Source organism: Mustela lutreola, chromosome X, assembly GCF_030435805.1.
Source record: "Mustela lutreola isolate mMusLut2 chromosome X, mMusLut2.pri, whole genome shotgun sequence".
Classification (NCBI taxonomy): domain Eukaryota; kingdom Metazoa; phylum Chordata; class Mammalia; order Carnivora; family Mustelidae; genus Mustela; species Mustela lutreola.
The window spans coordinates 14,559,333-14,575,047 of NC_081308.1; the positions used below are offsets into that span (position 1 = coordinate 14,559,333).

The window sequence follows — 15,715 nt, forward strand, 5'->3', positions numbered from 1 at the left end:
ACTTATTTGAGCTAGAGAGAAGAGAGAGCATGAGCCGGGTGCTGGGGTGGGGAGCGGTGGTGGCCGGGGCAGAGGGAGAGGGAAATGCAGGCTCTCCAAGGAGCAGGGAGCCTGACACAGAGCTGGATCCCAGAACCCTGGGATCATGACCTGAGCTGAAGGCAGCTGTTTAACCAGCTGAGCCACTCAGGTGCGCCTTCTCTCTCTCTCTCTCTCTTTTTTTTTTCCATTTTCTAATTTTCAAGAGTAAATGATATTGTGAAAAAGCCTTAAGAATTGTCTATGTAAGGAGACAAGTTCTGTATAAACTATATTATAACTGAAGTGTCTATATAAACAGAGAGTACCCTGTAAACTGTATAGTCTCAAATCTTTACAGTTAGGTTTGTTTTACATGCTTCATTGGCTAGATTTAATATCCTCTCTTATCTATACATTTTCCTGTTATTTGATACCTAGTCCTATTAATCTGTACCTCAAATACATAGACATAAAACTAAAGGACACATGAAATGAATTTGACTCTGGCACTAGGGCAGTAACTTCTGTTTCTTTGCTACCTTTTCCAGAACTCACAGCACATATGCACATGTGTCCCCTTCCCCGAGTGCTAACACTCCTGTCTGTTCTTACAGTTTCCAGCTGTTAACCACCCTCAGACATTGGAGAGAAGATACCTTGGAATTCTAAATAGCGTCTTACTTGACTTAATGAAGGTGGGACAAGTTGATGTTGTCTATATAAAATGTCTTTTGGTTTGTGGATTTTTTTCTGTTTACATGTGACCAAAGCCTGCTTTGTATTTCGTTAATAGATGTGTTATAGTGAATAATTGGGGACTAGGTTATGTTAAAAGCATGCGGTTTAATCAAAATAGCAACAGTACCTAGTTTTGTAACATTCCATGTAGACTGGACCATGAGATACCTCAGTTATGTTCCTAAAGTGGAAAGAGTAATAATAATTTAAATATAAGTAATAAATAACTTACAAATTCAGCGTTAAAGAGCTGCTTAGGTATAAAGTTTCAAAACAAATATTAAAATGAATGTTGAAAGAAGAAATGTTCTAACTTTTTTTTTAACGTGACTGTTAAGGCCTCTCTTAAGATTATTTTGTAAGTGAACCTAGTTCTGCCCTTTTTCTAATTTGGCCTCTTCTCTCCCTAAGGGTGGGGCTTTTTCTGGGTCTCTCTCTTTTTTTTTTGCCACAGCAGATTCACTGCTTCTACCACACCTGAGCATGCCTCCTCATGCGCCTGTCCCTATCCAGAAAGTTCTCCTGCTCTGCACTACCAGAAACATTCTCACAGTTTTTTATTCAAGCTCTTCCTTCCCATTAGATGGACAGCTGCTTAAGCGAGAACCAGTTTTTCCTGTTTTCTCTGGCTTTCATTGCAGCCAGCCAGTGCATAAGCTGGTGCTGGTTGTTTGATAGTAGACTTTCAAAAAAACACTTGTTAATAGATCAGTTTTATTGTATGTCCATTTAGTTTATTGTTCAAAATCAGGGGTTGTTACATTATACACACAGTCTTAAAGGTACACTTAGCACAGTTGGAAATTGCCGAGAGCACTTTCAGAACTTTGTTGTGCTTTAAACTATGTTCCTCTGTGTCCAGAGCAACACTGTGCAAATTGGTGTCGGGGCAATGGTGAGGGATTGGGCACGGCTTTTAGAAAGGCCACATACCACATCACCTTTTGTAGAGAATTACAATATTCATTAATTTAGGAAGGCTTTCAGAAATCCCAGGTAAAGAAGCATTTATGTCTTGCTCAGCATTTCCCAAATTTAATTAAATACTGAATACTATTTTAAAAAAGTCTGTGGACTCTGAGAAACAGAGGGTTTTGGAAGGGAGTGAGGTAGGGCGTTAGGTGAGCCTGGTGGTGGGTACTAAGGAGGGCACGAATAGCATGGAGCACTGGGTGTGGTGCATAAACAAGGAATCTTGGAACACTGAAAAATTAAAATAAAATTTAAAAAAGTAACTACAGTACTGGTGTTCTTTTTTTTTTTTTTTTAAATATTTTATTTATTTATTTGACAGACAGAGATCACAAGTAGGCAGAGAAGCAGACAGAGAGGAAGGGAAGCAGGCTCCCTGCTGAGCAGAGAGCCCGATGTGGGACTCGATCCCAGGACCCTGAGATCATGACCTGAGCTGAAGGCAGCGGCTTAACCCACTGAGCCACCCAGGTGCCCAGTACTGGTGTTCTGAACACAGATCGAGAGATGCTATTAAAAAGATAACCCTCAAGGATTTTTCATATTAATTAGGCATAAATTATCTCTTGATTCAGTTGGATTCTGTCAATCTGTTCTGTCACACAATCAATATTTATCACGGCTTAATGATTTGGTAATTTAAAAATATAAATAAAGTGAAAAAAGAACTGAATTAAATACAATTTCATGGTTTTTGCCTTTTGTCTTTTTAAAAAAATAACTGAACTTTTTTTAGTTAAATCATTACCAGTTCTAATTACCAAGGGTCAGTGTTGTACCTGGTAAAATCCAGAACAGATAAAGGTACAAAGATAATGAGAATCTTTCTGTATTGATACCAATTTGGAAATTAAACTAATCCCTATTTAGAATATTTAACTTCAAACTTCTTTAACAGTAAGTAAACATTTTTATTGAAATGTATATTCATAAGATATGCAAATTATGTATACATTTCAGTTAGTTTTTAGAATGTAAACATATCAATGTAACCACATCAAGACTGAGATAGAGAAAATTATTAACACCCAAGAAGCCTCTTCAAGAGCCCCTCCCTGGCTCTCTACCCCATATGCCTCCCCACTCCTGGAAACCATAATTCTGAGTTCTATCACCAAAGATTAATATTGCCTTGTTATTGAATGTTACATAAATAGAATTATTCCTTTTGTCTTTTAGCCATTTTCAAAATGAATTTGAAAAGTTAAGAACATTATTTATCCTTTCATGAAGAAATATATTCTCTATGCCATTCCCTAAAGCAGATTTGTTAATTTTGTCCATATATAAGTACCTAAAATAGACATCTCATCCTGCATCTGTTTATACATATTAGCCATTTTAGAGGGGATGCAGGTTACCAGAATTGATCCAGCCCACGGTAATTTATGTGGACTCTATTTTATTTTTTAAAAAATGTTTTTTTTCCCCTGAAATGCTGAATTTTGAAGCTGTTTACCTGGTGAGTTTTATACTTTCCTCATAATGACCTCCTCCTTTTAAGTAATTTGAAAATTAACAGCTATATTTATGGATATAAAAATAGTTCTTTGTGTGTATATGCAGTAATTTCTACAGTTGATAATCTTAAAATAGCACTTCGATGCTAGTAGAAAGTCATGATTGTAAAAAGTCATATGTATTTCTAATTTAAAATCCTACTCAGGAGCCAGCTTTGCTGTTTTTAACTAGTATCATACATTTGAAACCATTTTGATGTTAACTATTTGGCCACTGAGACCAAAATAATTTTTATATACTTCCACAGTTTTTTATTTTCTAAAGAGGAGGAGGCAAGAACTACAATAAGTTTAGAATTGTATCTGAGTCAACATGAATGTAAATCCACTTGCATATAAACAGTGGCTTGGGTTACCAGAATCTTTTTTTTTTTTTTTTTTTTTTAAGATTTTATTTATTTATTTGACAGAGAGGGATCACAAGTAGGCAGAGAGGCAGGCAGAAAGAGAGGAGGAAGCAGGCTCCCTGCTGAGCAGAGAGCCCGATGCAGGACTTGATCCCAGGACCCTGAGATCATGACCTGAGCCGAAGGCAGAGGCTCAACCCACTGGGCCACCCAGGCACCCCTGAAAGGAATCATGTATGCATGCAAGGATTTCTGATATTTATCATAGCATTAATTATAATAGTGAAAAGTAGCAGCCATCTAAATGTCTAACAGTAGACTAGTTGAATAAATTATGGTATATCCATCCCACACACTTCCTAGGTCATTTAAGAACATGTTGTGAATTTATTTGTTGCATCATTTTCATAATAATAACATAAAGGAAACAACCAAAATGTTTGTCATTAGAGAATTGCTAAAAACAACCTAAGTCATATCCATAGAGTAAAAGCTCTTTACCGATATGCAATGATTTCTTAAGATCTAATGTCCATTGGAAAGAAAGGTAAGTGCAGACCATAGCGTGTCTGCTACTATTTGGGTAAAATAAAAGCAACAGGGGCTCCTGGGCGGCTCGGTGGGTTAAGCTGCTGCTTTCAGCTCAGGTCATGATCTTGGGGTCCTGGGATCGAGTCCCACATTGGGCTCTCTGCTCGGCAGGGAGCCTGCTTCTCTGTCTCTCTCTCTCTGCCTGCCTCTCTGCCTACTTGTGATCTTTCTCTGTCAAATAAATAAAAATCTTTAAAAATAAAAAAAATTTTAAAAATAAAAATAAATAAAAATTTAAAAATAAAATAAAATAAAAGCAACAGAGAGAAATAGGTACAGAATATCAATGGAAGGATGTGCAAGAATATGGGCTGCCTCCCAAGAGGGGGCAGGAGAACGATGAGTGTATATTGTTTCATGTGAATATATACTTCTTCCAAGATAACATTTCAAATGTCTGTTACGTTGTAAAAAATGTTTTTGACTAGTATGTGAAAAATGCAGGATCCACTACTTCCACATATAACATAAAGTCAGGTTTTATAAAACAAAATATGTATATACGATATTCAGAAAAGGGCTGGGAGAGCTTGTCCCCAGAGGGCAACAGCAGTAAGATAATGTGATAATTTATTTTTTTATTAAAAAAAATTTTTTTTTAAAGATTTTATCTATTTGAGAGAAAGAGAATAAGTGAGCGAGCACAAGTGGGGAAGGGGCAGAGGAAGAAAGAGAAGCAGACCTCCCGCTGATCATGGAACCTGACACAGGGCTCCATCCGAGGACCCTAAGACCTAAGCCAAATTTAGACATTTAACCAAGTCACCCAGGCATCCCAATAATGTGGTAATTTAAATAACCCTCTTTAAAAAGTGTTTTTGGACTAAACTCCGTTCGCTAGATAGTTTGCAATGACCATTTCCTTTATAAGGAAAAGAAATAAGGTTTTTATTACAATTTAAATTTGACTTTGTAATGTTCTTTCCGATCCTAACTTTGTTTCCTAAGAATTTACTGAAGTTGGACCCAGCTGACAGATACTTGACAGAACAATGTTTGAATCACCCTACATTTCAAACCCAGAGACTTTTGGATCGCTCCCCTTCAAGGTCAGCAAAAAGAAAACCTTACCACGTGGAAAGCAGCACTTTGTCTAATAGGTAAATATTCCCTTTTAAGGAAATACAGATGCAGTGTTGGTCTTACAAGTAGGTGGAGGAGGTGGCTGCTTAAATGATGCAATTAAAGAAAAGGAAAGCCCTCTTTATTCAAAAATATCTTCCTTATGCTTATTACATGATTCAGAACCATAATTAAAGAGTTGTGTGGGTCTTAAAGACTTTCTTATCTTTAATAATATATTATGGAAGCCTATGCATTTCCTGGGAAAGGTAGCATAGGTTAGCAACTAAGGGGGTTTCTAGCCTCGTGAATGAGAAGGTCCTGCGTAAATGGGGCTGGGGCCAAGGCATGATTCTTGGAGGCAAAAGGGTGGGTGAGGGCAAGAGAATCTCTGGAGGGAAAAGAGGATGCTGAACACAAGTGGGGAGGAGGCCACCTAGGACAGTCTTTGCAACTGAACCAAGTAGGTTTGGCTCTATTAGAAAGCTCGTATGTTTCTGTTTTTTTAATCATTGAGTTGAGAAGTTAGTTTTTCCTAAGAATAACAATATGGAAATAGTAAAGTCACTTTGGTAGATGGTGATTAAAATTGGTATTTCTTAAAATAAAAATTTTTAGCATAATCTTAAAAAAAAAACCCCCAAAAAAACCCTCTACTTCTGGGGTGGGGGGCTGTCTTCCCTTCTCTACCAAGAAGCTGGTCTTGTCATCTTGTATTGCTCAGCCTCTGGGATTAGTAAATTGTTTCGTTCATCTGCTCTTAAAAGATAAATAGAAAATGGTCATTCTTAATGTGAAGTTTTCTGAATATAAACTTTTTCTCCTTTCACTGCAATTTTCTCTCCACATAACATAATTGTTATTAATCTATTGGAATTTTGAAAACCCGAGATCTAGTACTTTTTCAAGATACATGAGCATATCCATAAATTGACAATAACCATTTATCCTATGTTTTCTCTGCCTAACTGCGATGGTGTGATTGTGTTTTACTTCTCTTTACTGTCTTCTGAATGATTGGTTTACATATGTTATAGACCATTCTTAGCTGGATTGTTTTATTTGTTTGGGGATTTTTTGTTTGTTTCCCCCCACCCTGCCCCCCCGGGAGGCCTGTGAGCAGATTCAAATTCCGCTTAACCAAGTTTGTGTTTACTTTGTTGTCTGTTTTCATGAGATTTTAGTACACTAAGGAATAATAGTCATCATGTAGTTACTCCTTTCCATTTAGGAAGTTCAAGTTATGCCTCTGTCTTATCTGGGATCACTCCCCAGTTCAGGTACTTTTGTCTCTGTTCTGCCTTAATTATCACTTGACTCCTCTAGTTCACATTTGCAAAGGAAAAGGATCCCAAGGATATAAAGTTCAGTAGACTGATGACAATTTTTTGCTTCATGCTGTAGTGATTAATGGTGCAACCCATATCATGAAAGGGGACCTTTGTATCTATCCTCTAATGACTTGGCTTGAGAGATCCCCAGTGGGTGTCTGAGGCTCTCCCTGGGAACCCTCTTTGGGAATCTGTCAAGGAGGATTTGTGTGGTGATAGGCTGTAATTTATATGGGTCTTTAAGGAGTCCACCTAAATCTTCTTTTGAAGTAGACAAGAATAGAAATGATAAGTAAATAAAACCTATGAAAGAATCTGTGTTTAGGTCTTAACACCATGTAGAATTTTAAAAGGAAAAGTCTTAAGTGGTTTCTTTAGGAACAATCTCAGCTGAGTTTACATGTGTACGGAAATGTCTTTTTCTCTACACTTGTCTGTGGTTCATATTTCCTCTATGGATTCCCTTCTTACTGGGGACACTAACTCTACAAAGACCACGGCTAACTCGGGCTTCCCAGCATCACTGCTGCCACTTACATACTCTGCTGCCGTGTCCCTGAGACACATTCACATACCGTGTCTTCTCTTGGCATTACGTTGCCCTGCCTGAGTCTCCTTCAGACTGTCCCGAGGTTCTCCTGACCTTGGACCTGGTGGGATGGTGGTGTTTTAGCCTGCCCTGCCCTCTCACCGGGCCTGCTTTGCCATCCTTCTCCATAAAAATGTGGCTTGGCATCTTTGATGTTTAGTTTGAGAAGTCATTTTAACTAAAAAGATGAACTGTTCTGCCAGCCATTTCAGAAGGGTTTATATATAAAATCCTCTTTAAGTGGTTGGCAGTTTAGCACAGATTCCTTACAGTTGTGTGCCAAAGAGATCTATGGAATTTTCGGAGCAGTTTCTTATTGTTGTGCTTTGGCAGAACTCCAATTTGAAGACAATTTGATGCCCTTTCTACTAAAGAATTATGTGCAAAGCTCCATGGCTTCAAATTAATACCAAGACAGAAGCGTTCAGAATAGCATTTTAGGCTCTTTGCACTTTTATGGGAAACCAAACTCTTTGATAAATGTTTCTACCTTAACGTTATAACCTCCCTTTTCTCATTAGAAACTGTACCTTACGTTGCTACGAATTTGTTCTTTCTAACATGCAGCTTTGTGCTCTCCTTTGAGGTCCATATCTTCCAAGGCTTTCAGAAGCTTTAGCAGCTGTCTTCACTCTTCTCTATCCTTCCCTGGTTTTCTTTGGAGCTTCAGGCATTACACAATATCTGCGTGTGTTATCTCCGCTATTACCCCCTCTCTAGACCTGAAGGAGAAAGGGGAGGAAGTAGGAATATGCGAGCCCAGGGGAACCAGGCAGGAGGAGCCACCCTGTGAGAGCTGTAATCTGGACGGACAGAGCTATGACCCGAGTTAGGGTGCATGCTGGGAAGGGGGAGGGAAGACAGCCCCCAGGCCCTTGCACGACTTAGTGCAGCTGGGAGTTCGGTGGCAAGAGATCCTGGTGATGCAGTATGCAGCATTGGACTCCTGAGGCCCTGAGTGGGGCGGGGCAAAATGGAGGACAGCTTGGGGGTTCGGTAAATGGAAGATAACCAGCACACTTAGGTCTATTTATGGGTTAGATTATTCACATATTTTTGTTTGGGTTTTTGTAAAGTTGCTTGGATATTTTAGTTAACAAGATTTAAGTTGACAAATGACTCTGATGGTTTAAAACCTGATCCCTTTAGGGCACCTGGGTGGCTCAGTCCATTAAGCCTCTCGGCTCTTGATTTTGGCTCAGGTCATGATCTCAGGGTCGTGGTGTCGAGCTCCTGCCCATGCTCAGTGCAGAGTCTGCTTAAGATCTTCTCCCTCTGCCCGCTCTCCACTGCCATCTTGCCAGCGTGCTCTCTCTCTTTAAAAAACAAGCAAACAAACCAACAAACAGAAAAAAACAACCTGATGCCTTAGGGTATGATGACTGCCCTTTATTGATCCGGGGTTAGAGTCAGTTGATATCCTTTAACAGAAGATGAAACTTTTGTTTCTTTTTAATTTTTAAAAAATTTTATTTATCTTTCATTTATTGATTTAGAGAGAGAACGCACACAAGTGGGGGGAAGGCAAGAGGGGGAGGGAAAGAGGCAGACTACCCGCTGAGCGCAGAACCCCCATGTCAAGCGGTTTTCACCATCGAGGGCCACTGCCTGCTCCAAAATCAAGAGTCCGACACTTAACTGACTGAGCCACCCAGGCGCCCCGAAACTTTTGTTTCTTTGCGTTTCTTTCTAGATCTAGGACCTGCTATTTATTTAGTTAGCTCGTATTTAAGGGACCTTATTTGAGGCTGCAGTTGTGACTGAACTAGGAGAGATTAGTGACTGAATTTAGAAGATGAGGCCTTCCACAACTGTTACAGGCTTGCTTGGTATCAGATACTTTTTTAAATATTCTGCAGGATAGGAGGATGGGAAAAGAGCCCTTACCTTTGTTGCCTGAGGAGTGGATTCTCAGGGAAAATGGAAAGGCCTAATTTCACAGATTACTGTTAAAAAGGCAAAAAAATGTGACTTTCTTTCCAGTTAGTGTGTGATGGGAACAAAACTCCCCCATGTCAAACCATCTTCAGCAATAGCGATATTTGCAGCAGAATTTTCTGAATGCATAATAAAAAGGGATCTTTTTATTATGTAGATTATTTTTCATTTAAAAACATTCTCCTATCTCAGAGTATAGTTTGGTCCTTCATATAGTTGCAGTTGAACAAACTGACCTTGCTGTGAGGTGTTTCAGCTTTCCAATAGAGGACAAGGTTTTCCTCTGGATTTATATTTTTTATTTTAAGCCAGATAGGAAATGAAGCTTTAAATCCTAAAGAAAGCCTTAGTCGGTTTGGAATGATGACGTGTGAGATGATGAAGAGAATAAATTAGGTCTTCTGGAGAGAAATTAACTCTCTCGATCCCTGGGATCCAGTTAAAGACACATTCCTATTTAGGGTACAAGGAGAAGTATTGCCACTTCTCCAGAACATAAACATTGATCATCCAACATAGTTTACGGTTGGTTTTAGAGCGTCATTTTCTTTTATTGAGTATATTGCAAGAACTCCCATTCTTTGATGATACAGACTAAAGACAAAAGGAAACTGGTGTCTGTATGTGCTGTGAGTATGTATCTCTGAAGCCGGCAGTGAGTTTTACAAATAAAATAGAAGTTCAGTGAATATCATGACCTTCAAGTCTACATGTTGCCTCTGACGTCAAGCATTCAAAGAGTTCCCAGGAGTTCATTACAGCTTAGCTCTCCTTTTCTTACCAGGCATTCCATAACAAACACTCATGTGAGCACCCACATAGCAAAAACATGTTTTCCCAGAATATCAGTTAAGAAAGCCTGTTGGCAAAAAGTTACTTGAACATTTAAGGATGTCAAAATCATTTTGGTCAGGACCATTGCTTTGTTGCAAAGTGACTTGATCTAAGCAGCTTATTCTTTGTGGTTACTTGTTATTTGTTGGCACATGTTTGAATGTGTAACTATTTTTAGTCTTTCAGGTGTTTTAGGGGTGTGTGCAGGTGTGTGTCTTTTTTTAAACAATACTTTTTGTGTGTCTGCTATTGAAGGAAACCGATACCCTTCTTTTGTTTTTACATAGAAATCAAGCCAGCAAAAGTGCTGCTTTGCAGTCTCACCACAGATCCAACAGCAAGGACATCCAGAACCTAGGTGTGGGTTTGCCCCGGGCTGATGAAGGTCTTCCTGCCAATGAAAGCTTCCTAAACGGAAATCTTGCTGGAGCTACTCTTAGTCCCATGCACACCAAAACCTACCAAGCAAGCAGCCAGCCTGGTTCTACCAGCAAAGATCTTACCAACAATAACATACCACACCTTCTCAGCCCAAAAGAAGCCAAGTCAAAGACAGAGTTTGACTTCAATATTGACCCAAAGCCTTCAGAAGGCCCAGGCACAAAGTACCTCAAGTCAAGCAGCAGATCTCAGCAGAACCGACACTCATTCATGGAAAGCTCTCAGAGCAAAGCTGGGACACTGCAGCCCACTGAAAAGCAGAGCCGGCATAGCTACATTGACACTATTCCCCAGTCCTCTAGGAGTCCCTCCTACAGGACCAAGGCCAAAAGCCACGGGGCGTTGAGTGACTCCAAATCTGTGAGCAACCTTTCCGAAGCCAGGGCCCAAATTGCAGAGTCCAATACCAATAGGTACTTCCCATCCAGCTGCTTGGACTTGAACTCTCCCACCAGCCCAACTCCCACCAGGCACAGTGACACAAGAACTTTGCTCAGCCCCTCGGGGAGAAATAATCGAAGTGAGGGCACTCTGGACTCACGCCGAACCGCAACCAGGCATTCCAAAACCATGGAGGAGTTGAAGCTGCCTGAGCACATGGACAGCAGCCATTCCCATTCTCTCTCTGCACCTCATGAATCCTTTTCTTACGGGCTGGGCTACACTAGCCCCTTCTCTTCCCAGCAGCGTCCACATAGGCATTCCATGTACGTGACCCGGGACAAAGTGAGAGCCAAAGGCTTGGACGGAAGCTTGAGCGTAGGGCAAGGAATGGCGGCCAGGGCCAACAGCCTCCAGCTCTTATCACCTCAGGTACAGCTCGGACCTTTGACTGGATCTGTTGGCTCATCATGGGAAGGTGGTGCAGGGGTGTGGATAGGGTCAGTCTGCAATTTTCCCTACTGTAGGAGGTTGTGCTTTCTTTTTTGGGGAGGGGGGGAGCAATACTTGAAGGACTATCTGTTAAAAAAAAATATTGAAGGCCCACTGTTGAGTATTCAAGAGAACTCAAAAAACATTGTTTTTAGAAATCTGCTTCTTAAGTATTCCTTTCTGGCATATTTTTTTGAAAGATCCTATTTTGATTTATTACAGAGTTCATCAATTATATGGGATAGTTTTTAATTTTCTCAAAACTTAGTGTGATTTACAGAGATTTTCTCTAATCTTTCCATACCACATTTGCTCAAATCAGGCCCTTTTACTTATACCTTACTCGATATTTTCACTGAATTAAAAAATTTCTGATTTTCCTAGAACTATAGGCAAATTTAACTTCAGGCCAAAATAAACGTTAATTTGCAGTCTTTTGGATTGTTTTTAAATCTCAAGGCAATATTTTTATCCTCGTGCTTCCTCCATCTTACTGGTTTTTCAAACTCTAGAACTGCTGACAGTAACCTGTTTAAAAGAAGTAGCATTCCTACAGCAGAACACATGTTTTTTAAATTATATTTTCATGATATGAAACATTCATCTGCATCAAAGAAATGAGGGTAGAGATAAGCCAGTGTCAGAAGGAGAGAAGAGTTTGATGTAAGGGGAAGTATTTCCCTTTTTGAAGATATGAAAATAGGTTCATCAGACAGTTCTGTGTCAGAACTCCAGAAAATATGGATGGAATACGTAATAGGAGGTTTAGCAAGCTGGGTGCTGAAGGTGGGGTGGAGGTTGCCAGTAGCAGAGCAGTCAGTGTAGCAAAGTAGCTAAGAGCTCAGGTTGGGAAACCAGGCTGACCTGGGTTTGTGTCCTAGTTCTGTAGTCTGCTTCAAATGATGTAAATTTGGGAAAGTGACATAATCCCTGTTCGCCTCAGATTCCTCATCTGAGTCGTGTCATAAGCTTCCAACATGGCATATAAAGCACCGTGCCCCGTGCCTGGCAGAGAGTGTCCAGCACATTTTAATTGTTGCTGCTTCTGTGATAGTGGGGGCTGTTTTCGTGATTTTTAACACTCTCTCTGTGCTAGGTGTTCTCAGAACACTCGAAAGAGTCTGAGGTAGGGTTCTTGCCCTTGACAAACTTCTCTTCTCTCAGGGAACATTAAATTATACATGATAACAGTGAAATAATTAAGAAGCAAATTACTGTGGCACTGGCTATAAATAGGAGTTGAGAACAGGGAAAGATCAGGAATGGAGCTGTTAGAAATGGCTCTGGGAGCAGCTGAAGTTCTTGCTCTGAGCTAGGATGTAGAGAGAAGTTTTGGATGGTTAAAGAATGAGGATGTGTTAGGTATTTACCGAGTGAGGCCCCATGGTGGGCTCTCCTGAGAAAGATGAAAGATGACAAAGGTGTAGCCCCTGTACTCTTGAGTGCATGTTGGGGTACACATGCCAGGGATCGGTCGTGGCGGTACTGTGAGGCTGTGTGCCCGTGCCGCGCTTGAGGCCACTGTGCCATAGACAGAGAGGCACAGCCTAGTCCGGGCGGGGGTTGTGGAAGCCTCCCTGGGGAGGTGGAGTCTGAGAAGGGATTTCTGGGGCTTAACCCGGGAGAGAAAGTGGAGTCGACCTGAGGAAGGGCTGGAAAGAAGGGCAGAAAAGAAAGAGGAGGCTAATAGAGACATTAAACAGCATGGGGTGCTGTGGGGATTCCAACTTGTTCCTTGTTGCTGCCGTGAAAAATGCAAGGTTTGAGGTCGCTTTTGCCGAAAGTCATTTTGTAGATGAGTGTGCTAAGGATCTAAGAAGTTAGGTGGGTTGCCCCAGTTTACCCAAATAGTCCAAGGTGGAGCTGGGACCATGAGGCAGTGTCTAGGTCCCTAGGCCAGCGTTCTTTGCACTGTATCATGCTGACCCGTTGAGGCTGAAGTGACCCTGGGCCCCTAAACAGAGCTATCCTCAATGAGGTTGGAAAGACTGGTTGGTGCCCAGGTAAGAGGAGGAAGAGCAGGAGATGCATACTTGAGAGTAGAGGCAATGGCACATGGCAGAGGAGCCATGATTGGAGTCAAAACAGTGGTTGGAGGAGTCCCTCTAGAGAAGAGAGAAGCCCTAGGGCCTAGAAAGATCTCTAGAGCCTGGCAGCTGCCCGTAGGCATTAGATGGAGGTCAAAACCAGGTAGAGCGTGCTAGCATGCAGTGTAGCATAAAAGAGGAGATGTAAGAAAAATGAAAAGCTACAACTTGGAGAAAGGACAAATGGACTGGTTCTCAGAGTTCCAGAAAAAACACTGTGAACATGGTGGAGACAATCTAATTATAAATGGTTACTGTGGGCTAAGCACAGACCCAACTGTTACAGAATTTTAAGTCCAGTTCAGGAGGTACAGTTCCAAGCTGCAAGACAGTGTAAGTTTAAAGGCACAAAGATGGCAGTGACTAAAGCCATTAGTAAATGGTGAGAATCACTCCCTTACAAAATATTGTGGCCACCTTCAAGAGGAAGGGGACCGAACTGGCACTTTCACTTAAGAGTTTAAGTTAGGTATAAATCATTTGTTTTCTGGGAGACTTTTCTAGAGGGCTTTGTAAAGTATGCAGATGCTAAAATTCAAATGAGATCTTATCACAAATTAGGAAGAAGAAAGGCTACCCTGGACGATTTCCTGTCCAGAATATTCTTTCATAGTACATTTAGGGAGTGAGGGATACAAAGACAGAGCAAATCCTATTTAAAGTTTAAATAAAATGTTTTTGATACATCACGTAAGGCTCAAGATACGACTCTGTGTAAATCTAAGTAAGGCTTGGTTGTTTTGTTCCTTAATCTTGTTTTCCTCGAGGGTAGAAGATGCCACTTTTCCCCTCAGTGAACACCCTTGTGGACCAAGGCTGCTCTTAGCTTGTGTCTCACCTCCTTGAAAGATAGGCAGTGTCTCCTGAGATGTGTGCTGTCCTGATCATGATTAAGAAAATACATGAAATACAAGTACTGGAGGAGATTAAGAAAACTTTAAGTACATATAATTACAGCAGTTAGGGAATTTGAAGATAAATGATAAAGCGTACTGATTCTCTTCCATGATCTATCCAAAGAACATTTGATTGCATCTGAATCTGCCATTTAAGTTCTTAATGAAAAATAATTTTGGATCTGCATCGTTCTTTTTGGAAAAATCTGCTAGAAAAATTTTGGATTAACTAATAGAATCTAATTAGAGTGCTGCACAGAACCATGACTATCTAGATATTAGGAAGATAATTTTCTTTGTTGTTAATAATTAATTGAACTATTTTCAGGGTAATTCTTTCCTTGCTTGCCTTAACTTTAATGAGAATTTCACTTTCCATCTGTGTGACATTTGTTTGAATTATTTTACATTCATCAGATGATTCACTCTTTTATGGGACAATTTGTGTTTTAGCCAACTAACATTTTTTATTTTAGCTGGTGAAGGTACTAATTATGCCAAATAAAGCCCATGGTGATTTAGGTGATTTTCATCCCTAGGAACAGGACACTCTTATAAATCCTTTTAAATTTGACTTCCAGCCTGGAGAACAGCTCCCTCCAGAGATGACTGTGGCTCGATCTTCTGGTAAAGAATCTTCCAGAGAAGGCACTACTTCATTCCACGCAAGGCAGAAGTCTGAGGTCTGAATTCTCCACAAGTTGCTAACTTTTATGATAAAACTTGTCTATAAAGAGTGGTCATGTGACATCATTACAGCCTATCCTTTAAAATTTCTTCATACCTAGTCTCCCACAAATAACTTAAACTGGTTTAATAAGAAGTTAGTTAGTTTTCCTCATGCCATTATTCTGAGTTTTCTCTTTAAAAGATCCTGGAATAGGGGTGCCTCAGTGGCTCAGTCGTTAAGGGTCTGCCTTTAGCTCAGGTCATGATCCCAGGGTCCTGAGATGGAACCCTGAATCAGGGTCCCTGCTCTGTGGAGGGCCTGCTTCTCCCTCTCCCACTCCTCATGCTTGTGTTCCCTCTCTCACTGTGTCTCTCTGTCAAGTAAATAAAATCTATTTCAAAAAAAAAAAAAAAGATCCTGGAGTAAATTCTGGATCAGTTACACACTATTCTAAGTTCATAGGCCACATCATCATTGCTCTACTGTTAACTTTTTATAAACCTCTTTCTTGTCTCAGGGTGGAGCATATCATGACCCCCACTCTGATGACGGCACCGCCCCCAAAGAAAATAGACACCTGTACAATGACCCTGTTCCAAGGAGAGTTGGTAGTTTCTACCGAGGTAAGCCCAGCCCTGTGCGCCCACCAGGGTCCTCTCTCTCTCTCTCTCTCTCTCTCTCTCTCTCTCCGCCCCTCCCTCCCTCCCCTGTACCTCCAGCCCATGCCTTCCACTACACTTCCTGCCTTGACTTCAGGTCAGCGCCATCCTTGTCTGTGCTGTCGCCTTCCAGCACTTCTCCCTGC

General features: G+C 40.6%; 1 protein-coding gene across 4 annotated transcripts in view; it reads left to right on the top strand.

Moving 5' to 3' along the window:
• The window catches only part of CDKL5 (cyclin dependent kinase like 5), a 204,616-nt gene that overhangs the window by 170,125 nt on the left and 18,776 nt on the right, over nucleotides 1–15,715 (top strand). For all 4 annotated transcript variants that reach the window (XM_059156573.1, XM_059156575.1, XM_059156571.1 and 1 more), the window contains 5 exons: nucleotides 636–716; nucleotides 5,138–5,289; nucleotides 10,231–11,197; nucleotides 14,822–14,923; nucleotides 15,428–15,533. In XM_059156573.1, the coding sequence (XP_059012556.1) occupies nucleotides 636–716; nucleotides 5,138–5,289; nucleotides 10,231–11,197; nucleotides 14,822–14,923; nucleotides 15,428–15,533 (1,408 nt within the window). The remainder of the gene's footprint in view (nucleotides 1–635; nucleotides 717–5,137; nucleotides 5,290–10,230; nucleotides 11,198–14,821; nucleotides 14,924–15,427; nucleotides 15,534–15,715) is intronic.